The 9,037-nt window shown below is 35.1% G+C and overlaps 1 protein-coding gene across 1 annotated transcript; it reads right to left on the bottom strand.

The window, feature by feature from the left end:
• Nucleotides 1-5,354: 5,354 nt before the first annotated feature.
• Nucleotides 5,355-8,270, bottom strand: LOC133329254 (probable ATP-dependent RNA helicase CG8611; the record flags this gene model as incomplete). Its single annotated transcript, XM_061537747.1, has 6 exons — nucleotides 8,214-8,270; nucleotides 7,187-8,153; nucleotides 5,978-6,926; nucleotides 5,828-5,912; nucleotides 5,572-5,762; nucleotides 5,355-5,506 (listed from the first exon to the last, which is right to left on the bottom strand). Coding segments are annotated over exons 1-6 (2,401 nt in total), but the record flags the coding sequence as incomplete, so codon positions are not given.
• Between the last annotated feature and the right edge of the window lie 767 nt (nucleotides 8,271-9,037).

The raw sequence follows: 9,037 nt of genomic DNA, 5'->3' as shown, positions 1-9,037 counted from the left end.
CCAATGTGTTTATGTAAATTGTCCGACCGAGATAAAATTTTGCACAGCGTACTGACTTAAGTCCATATTGATGTATGCGAAGCTTTGTGGAAATCGATTAAGATTTAGATAAAGCTCCCATATATTGTTTCGTCCGATTTTATGTAAATGGAGCACAAAACTACCAATATTTGTCCGATTGAGACGAAAACTGTGCTGGCATTTCCCTTTGCCTTTCGCCCTGCCACTATTGGGATATCCAAGAAACGGTTGGTTCACTGAGGTCCGGTTATCTATTCGAAAGAGGCTTAACCATATGCAACATTTTGTTCAAACAATGTCCAATGTTGCATCACTTCAGATCGTTTATTCCGTTTTTTCTTCGCGACTCTGGCATCAAAGGTGTTATAACAACGGAGCTCTAGAGTTTTGTTTGTGGAATTATCTGAAACCCGGCGTTCATATGTGGCATCCAGGAGTGATACAATCGAGCTGTCTTCTGATGGAAACATTTATGGTATAGTGATCTGATCACTTTCCCTTATTCTGTCAATTTACTCTGCCAGCCTGCCTCTGGTTAATATCTAATACCAATGCCGGCGGTAAATACATATTAAGCAGATCATATGGAAAACTATGCAATTACGGATCATCAGCATGGGTTCCGTAACAGATGTGCACGTCATCTTTAGACTAAACCAGAACCGGCCGTGCCATAGAGCGTTGTTTGTAATGCTTGACCTATCAATAGCCTTTGATAAGTCAATAACCACCATACCTTTCGAGGACGTCGAGAATACATTTATTCGGTCAAGTTCGAAACGATGGACACTTCATTATGTGTGGGAATTCCGGAATAAGAAGAGGAAGCTCCGCAGAGCGATATACTGAGTTATCCCGGGTGGGCACAGTCAAAATATAATATGTTGCAATGTCTGTTTGGGCGATTCAAAGAGAGCCATTTTAACTAACATATAATGGATCTAGATGCTTTGTAGTGAGAGAGGTCCAGTGATAAAAAGATAACCTATAGATCAGGAAGCTTATCGATTGTTAAATTCATATAAAGTGGTTTTCTATATTATAACCACGGCCTAGGTTTGAATTGATGATTTCAGTCGAATGTCGATATCGACTGCTACAATTTGTTCACAATGACTCACTAGACTTTCCTGCTTAAGATAGTATTTGTGATGAAAACAGGCAAGCCATGGAAATATATTCAAATTCCGTAATATTTTATTTGTTTTAACTTAGAACTGTCGGAAGCAAGACATTTTAATAAAAACTGGTCCATTTTTCTTACAGCCCTGCTATAACATTATCGCTCGATTTGAAGCTTTTATTCATATTTTACTAAGATTGGCGTTATTTTAACATTTCAGTTGATAATAGCATCAACTGTTCCACTCTTCGAATTCCATTTCATTTTATATTGAACTCCAAAAAGATATTTCATCTGTTTCTCCTTAAAACTAATTCAATTATTGTGCATTTTTGCAGTTTCCTTTTGTAAGGACGTTGGCAAAAGTTTATTCGCTTGAGTATTTTCATAATGGCTTTTGCAATAAGAACAACAACAACGACGACAACAAGAAATAAAGTTTTTTTTGCAGTTGTTTTCTTTTGAACGGATACTTTTATGGTATTGTTCACAGGATGTTTTTGCTGTGCTTTTAGAGTTCCTTAACGGAATAGAATCTTTTTGAAGTGTGTACTTCGGTGTTTTATTTTTTCTTTGTTTTCGATTGTTTTGTTTTCGTGTTGTGTTCAAGATGTGTGAAATCAGCATCAAAGAAATACAACAGAGTTATATATATATATATTTATTTGTGTCTTTTATAGTGAATGTATCAACGTGTATTGGTGCCAACCATTCATCCAGCTTTTCAGTTTAGTTTTATCGAAGCGAAACAATTGTAATGGATTTTTGATTGGTTGTACTTTATGTCGGCATTTTGACCCCTCTCTACCTCTTCTTCGACCATTTTTGATATTGTCTTGTTATTTTTTCGCTCCACAACATCTTAAAAAAGCAGTTAAACTTTTAGTTATTGTTTTGTTTACTTATATTTGAACAGAAGTATATGAGTAATGGGTAGTTTTATGCGGAATAGTTGGCTTCTAAAGGAAGTCTTTAGAACTACAAATATTTCTTGTGAGCTATTGTTTATTTTTGTTTTTATTATCAATTTGTTGTTGTTAGTTGTAATTCTATTTGATTTTATTTGAAAAAGCATACATACGAAAAATATACAAATCTGATATAAACAGTTTAGATTCTTTATAAGCAAAGTTTATTTCGGTTTGCGAATGATTACTTCAAAGCCCAAAAACGTATATGTTGCACAGTCGTGACTTTAGTTTGCAAGCATGGATGTTATACCATGTTTAGGTATACCCCTATATAACGTAATAAGTTTTTGCTGGTGACCCTACAATACACGAAGACACTTATTTAAATTTATGTTTGTTGTTATTGTATATACTAAATACATGTTGGTCAGCATGCAGGGTATGTGTCTGATATTTTGCTGCTAATTCAGGTAATTTAGAACGTGACATTTCCATCGAAGTTAGAAGTATCACCATTCATAATCCGAAAATCTTTGAGGTGGTTTTCTACTCGCATTCCAACTTTAGTTGTTGGCCCAAATTTCAGGTACCTACCATACCAAAAGTCCCTAAAAATGTAACTTTCTGTACTATAAAATCGTTATATGCAGCTAAATTAAGTATAGTAGTTTTATTTTTGTTATTTTTATTATAATATAATAAATATTTGATATCCTTTAGTAACTAATAACTTACATTTTTATTATTCACAAAATTTTCAAACACACATATCAGATATATATATATATATATATATATATATAATATTGTCTTCACAAATGTACTTTACTTATGACTGTTTAAGGATATTACAAGGTCGGATTGTAATATAAAATTCTAAATAAAATCCTTATTTAACTCGGCTGAAAGTCGCTCAAAAGGTATTGTACTGCACTTTGCATATCCTATGACATGAACTAATATTTTTCTGTATGAACTTTCTACAAAGGTAATTCATGTGCGACCTCTAAATTTAGATTATAAGATTATGTCTCAAATGATCTGATAAATAATTATAATCTTCAAACTGACTGAAAATGTATTTAAAAGCTATATTTTAAAACCAATTCTCCCATATCTCCGCTTCGAATAACGTTTTTACCACTTAATTGCATATTTTATGTAAAATATTGTATTATTACTATGTTCTGAACCATCTTCTCCTTCCTATTTGACCCTCAATAACGTATTTAATTGTATATATAACATATTTGACCATTCGCTTCTAACCATGTCATGAATATGCCATATTTTTTCATAAGGTGGTCACCAAGAAAGTTAAATAACTCTAATACCGCAGGACTCCGCTGCTATTTTTTTATTCCTTAAATAACACACTTTTCACCACTCAAATAAAAAAAATAGAGCTAAACTTTTTTTCTGCTCCACTAATTTCAAAATTTGTTTTAAAAATTTGATGAACTAAGTACTACAAGTGTGGACGACTGTATACTCCATATGATATCTATATACATACAAACTAAAGCGAATTTGAATATTCAAATATTTGAGCATCAGAAAAACACACCTATTTTTCGAAAATATGGTAAAAAATCTGTTTATAAATAATTATCAGATTTGAACCTTTGAAGAGACAAAACTACTCGACATATCGATATAAAATTTCATATTTATTCTAATTGGAGTGTTTTCTATCAATCCTCATCAAAAAATTTGTCCCTTGTGGTACTTGGTTTTGTTCATTTTTGGCCGCGGTCGTGACTCTGTGCGACATACAAGACCATCGGTCGTTCCATCCTTAAATATGCTGCCCCGGTCTAGATTTTTGCCTTAGTGGCACACAATGCAAATCCTTGCAAACTACTCAAAACAATGCACTCCAAATTGCAACCGAGGAGCGTCGATCACCTCCATGAGGAGACCAGGATACTGTGAATCAAGAAACAAAATGTGTTGTTGACTAGATATTTCCTGCTGGCATGTTATCTGCCGTGTCATTCCAACCATCACACAGTGATCCTGATCCACCTCCGGGACACTTCCGTCAGGATTTCAAGCGCTACCGCGAAGGCATCCAAGACGTCATTTCATTGGACGTCAAGAGATCGTCGATTTTTACGTGCCTTTGTAGGGGAATCCTATACGTAAACGTAAACCACACCGACGTCACATAGCATAACGCCGACCTATTGCTCCAAAAGACGCCAACAAGATTACGTTGTCAGCATCCAATTTAATTTCTTCGCGGTGGCTTGCGCAATCCGAGCCCAATATGATTTAAGAAGCCTACACTAAGGGGATCCACCATATTATGGTTAGGATGACTCTATCTGATCTTGTCTGGTCCTCAAGTGCTGTCGACAATCATGTTATATCGCTCTTCATAGGTAATAAATATTAATTTTGGGATGACATATTTTAAATCAACCCGAATGAGAATTTCTTTGTACAACAATTCGATCTTCTACATCAATTGCTTGGGTTTTGTTCTTACATATTTTTTGAAACTACACTGTGCAACAAGATTTTGATAACGTACCCAAAGACAAGAAATCGATATTTATATGTTTTCATAGTCCTCTTTCACTTTTACCCGAACCTTACTCTTAAAACCTTCTATTTACGAATAATTTGTATATTGTAAAGAATTCGCAGATTCGTTTAAAATATTTACCATAAATAAATCTTAGACGAATTAGAATCACAAAATTTGTTATCGGAATCTTCAGATAATAAAGCTGATTTTTGTAGCTGTTTTGTCAACCGATGAAATATATGTGTATATTTTTTGATATGTATATACGTCTTAGAGGCAAATCCAGCTTCAAAATATTATCGATATCTGTTTACGTTTAGGGATAGGCCCAATGATGGTACCATGCAATTTTGAGACAGGTTATAACCCGAATCATCCCCAATTTCATATTTTGGGTTCGATAGAAGAGCTTCCTAGCAAGAAATATCAAGCACATTAAAAGATCTAGCCTTTATTTGATGGACCTTAATACAATTTCCAACCAAGGGGCCTATTAATTTGAAATTTCGGGTTCGTGGAGAGTAAAAATGTTTTGCAGACATTCTTAAATTTCACAGGCCATTTTCCGTGGGTTGAAGTTTCTGGCCGAGATTTTTTAGAACTTAAATGGCATAATAGGAAATATATTCCCCTAGAGCAATGATTACTGATTAAATGATTTTAAATAACGCATATTTTTAGGGGTTTAAAGTAAAACCTTAAAACCCTCCGTGTGCTGCAAAAAGGAATTAGCTTAGGCTTCATAAGTCCGAATACAACTCACCTTTACACGCCTTTTCATGCATTTCCTTATCATCGGCTATAAGTTCTTGGAATTTGTGTTGTAAATTTGAGGCGGCTTCTTGCACAGTATTTGCTTCATCATCGGCATCATTGAGAGCCTTTAAATATACATCCATATCAGCTTGAGATATTCTACAAAAGAATAAAAAACTCGATTTTATAACTATGCCGATGAATCTAATTTCATATTATTCTACCTAATGCGTTTATTTTCCAAATATCGTACAAATTGTACTTCACTAGGTGTCAGGAAGAGTACAGCACGACCATTGCGACCAGCACGTGCCGTACGACCTACACGATGTACAAAATCGGCAGTTTTCTGAGGTGGTGAATATTGTATAACCAAATCGATTTCGGGGACATCGATACCTCGACCAACAACGTCCTAAGAGGAAACAAATAGTACACTTGATAAAAATATCGATAGACTTGCATTGTTCTTTTACTTACTGTGGCCAATAAAACTCCCGATTTACATTCACGGAATCCCTTGAAGACACCCTGTCTTTCAGTTTGGGACATGGAGCCATGTAATCTAGAAAACAAAATAAATATGTTAGTTTTTATGCTACCAACTTAAATGTAATGAGTCATCCTCACCTGAAAAATCTTAAACCTTTCAGTAGTGGCTCATCAGAATCATCATCCGAATCTTCTTTGGCCAATTCTTCATCATCTTCATCTAGAATCTTTTGTGTAAGTTGTTCATTCAACAAATCATGATGGAAATTAACCATTTCCATTGTGCTCATAAAAATGAGAGCCTTAAATTTATCTTTATTGCGGAACTCGTGAGCCAACAACCCAGAAAGTGTGACCAAACGCAATTTGGGTGCCACCACAACATAACTAAGTTTCAAATTTTCTGGTATTGTCAAAATACCCGTTGAATCTTCGCCATCTAGGGCATCAGCAGTGATGGCTTCAATAGTTTCTTTATTATAACCTTCAGTGGTTTTTATGGCCTTTGTAGGATCCTCATCACTGTTATCAATAAATATGGGATCATTCAACGTTAGACCTGCCAATTTTTGTACTGCCGATGTCAATGTGGCAGACAGTAGCATTCTTTGTAAGGGTTCAGGTGAACCACCATCCTTTGCATCTTCTTCACGTTGTTTATCAATGCCCTCAACAATCTGTTTCACATCACGTTCATAACCCATTTCTAGAAGGCGATCAGCTTCATCGAGTATGAGGAATTTAGCTTTACTCAGTTTGAATGATTCGGTGTGTAGTAAATGATCAACCAAACGGCCAGGCGTTCCCACTAAGATATTAATACCTTTGCGTAATCTGGCCTTTTCAGCTTTTCTACGTTCTCCACCCATTAAAGCACCAGGCACAATCCATGTAAAAGGTTTAACTAATTTTAGGAATAGTTCATAGGTTTGTATAGCCAATTCTCGAGTTGGTACTATAACAACAGCCAGGATACCACAATCACGGGTAATTTTTGGTCGTATTGAATGCAGTTTTTCTACTAAGGGCAAGGCATAGGCTAAGGTTTTCCCGGAACCTGTTTGAGAACGCACCAGAATATCTTTACCTGTAATGAAGAAGAAGAGATTATTATTTTAATGTTGATGGATATTTTTTTAGTATATTTTCGTAAAAAAGGATTTATCAATAGACTCCGTTCTTTATAAACAGGTTTATAGTTAACACACAAATCCCTATATCTTCATAGAGTCGTGCCTAACATTTTATATTATAACATACACATAATGTTCCTGCTTAATGAGGAATCCGGCGGCTCCCTTCATTTATCACCCAACTTTATATGCCATTAATTTTCTTTCCACTTACCCTCCAAAGCCTTTGGGATTGTCTTCTTTTGTACCGTAGTCAAATGTGTTATGCCCAAAATATCAGCAAGATTTTTCACTGTGTGAGGATGAAAATCCAATGCCTCCACTTTGGTGTTATCGAAAATTTTCTCTGTTATTGGTTTGACAAAACGTTGACCCAATTCAACTTTCTCCGGTTGATCTTTGAAGAGGCCAATTTTACGTACACTTGAGTCACCAGGACGTTTAACACGAAAAGCATTATTTTTACGAGCCTGTGGATCTACGTGGCCCAATTCAGGATCCTCCTCGACATTGTCCACATTTCCTTCTTTGGCTTTTTGGGCTTCACGTTCCTGCCGTTCTTTTTGTACAAACAGATCAGCAGCTCTTGGTTTTTGATTTGGATTTTTAGAGAATTTTTTAATACCAGATTTCAGTTCATGATCGGACAAGGTACGTTTTTGAAGAGGACCATCTCCTTGGCGCTGCGACCGTTTTTGTTGTAGGCGTTCTTGTCGTGTTAGTTTTGATTTAGCAACCTGCTGTTTTCCCGCCGTCCCAGTGGGAGCTGTACAGATATTTAACATTAAATCACCAGCTAAGTCTGTGGTCTTTGGTACTCGAGCATAGGATTCTAAATCAGAATCACCATCATCTTTACTGGGTTTTGGAGCGACAACAAAATTCTTTTTAGGCACTTCATTCACTGTGTCCGTAGGAGCTTTTCGCTTCAATGCCACTGATTGGCCACTTGCCGTTGTATCAACTTTTCTACGTATGGCCATAGATTTTGGTCTGGCTGGCTGTTCGTTTGTCTCCTTAGGTTTGTCATCTTTAGATACTGTTTTTGCTGCAGTTGCTACCGGACGTTTTCTTGCCACAACTGCCTTTACTTTTTGTGTTCCACCTCCAAACTCAAATGAGAAGCCACTACTAGCCGATGAGTTTTTGGCTTTCTTCTTAATGGGAGCCGGGAGAGGTTCCTGAAAATAAAACCATAATGAATAAAAACACACCAATGTTTTACGTATTGCTCAACATACCTCAGGTTTACTGCGCATTGGCTGCTTTGCTGTGGTGATATTCAGTTCTATGGTCATCTTTCTTTTAATAAAAGTACAGTTCCTTTAGCGTTTTTATTTTAAATTTTTATTAAATTAAAATACTTTTATGCGATTCTAATAAAACGTGCTGCTGCTTCTGTTTGTTTGCACAAACATGTGTTATTGTCGCTTTTGTTTTGATATACACGTTCGCGTAAATCGGACGTAGTGACGTTTCTCTTTGGTATGCTTCTTGATGATAGTTTAAAAATTTCGTCAATAGATGTCGCTATTGAGATAAAAGTAAATGTAATACTGGAATGTTTATGTTGGAACTATTTATCGATTTAAAATTACATATTTAAACGTATGTTTTATTTTTGAAAATCTGCTCCATCTGAAATGTCAAAATGGATTTATGATGATTACTTTGACGAATATGGGGTATTTTATTTTCAGTGAATATAAACTTATTTTTGTGACTCAATATATGAAATTACAACGAAATCGTTTGGAAAGGAATGTAAAATATACCATTGAGAGAAAGAGGGCTACTATTACAAACCTTTAATATATCTTCTTTTTTTAAGTCGGAAAAAGATCCTTCTATTTCTTGAAAATGAATCAGAAGGGTAGAGGGGGTATCTTTTTTAAATTTTTTATTTTATAATTTCTTTTTTATACATTTTAACTGATAGGTACAGATGTTACCTTCACGTTGAATATACATATGACATACTTTAAGTTAGATTTAAATATTCTATTACTGTTTAAATGGGCGAAGTCATAATGTTCAAAACTGTTGTACATAGTTAATATTTATG

Source organism: Musca vetustissima, unplaced genomic scaffold, assembly GCF_032173495.1.
Source record: "Musca vetustissima isolate MV318-11 ecotype Yass unplaced genomic scaffold, APGP_CSIRO_Mvet_v1 utg31317, whole genome shotgun sequence".
Classification (NCBI taxonomy): domain Eukaryota; kingdom Metazoa; phylum Arthropoda; class Insecta; order Diptera; family Muscidae; genus Musca; species Musca vetustissima.
The sequence above is the reverse complement of the archived record's forward strand: the minus strand, read 5'-3'. Positions and strand labels throughout refer to the sequence as shown.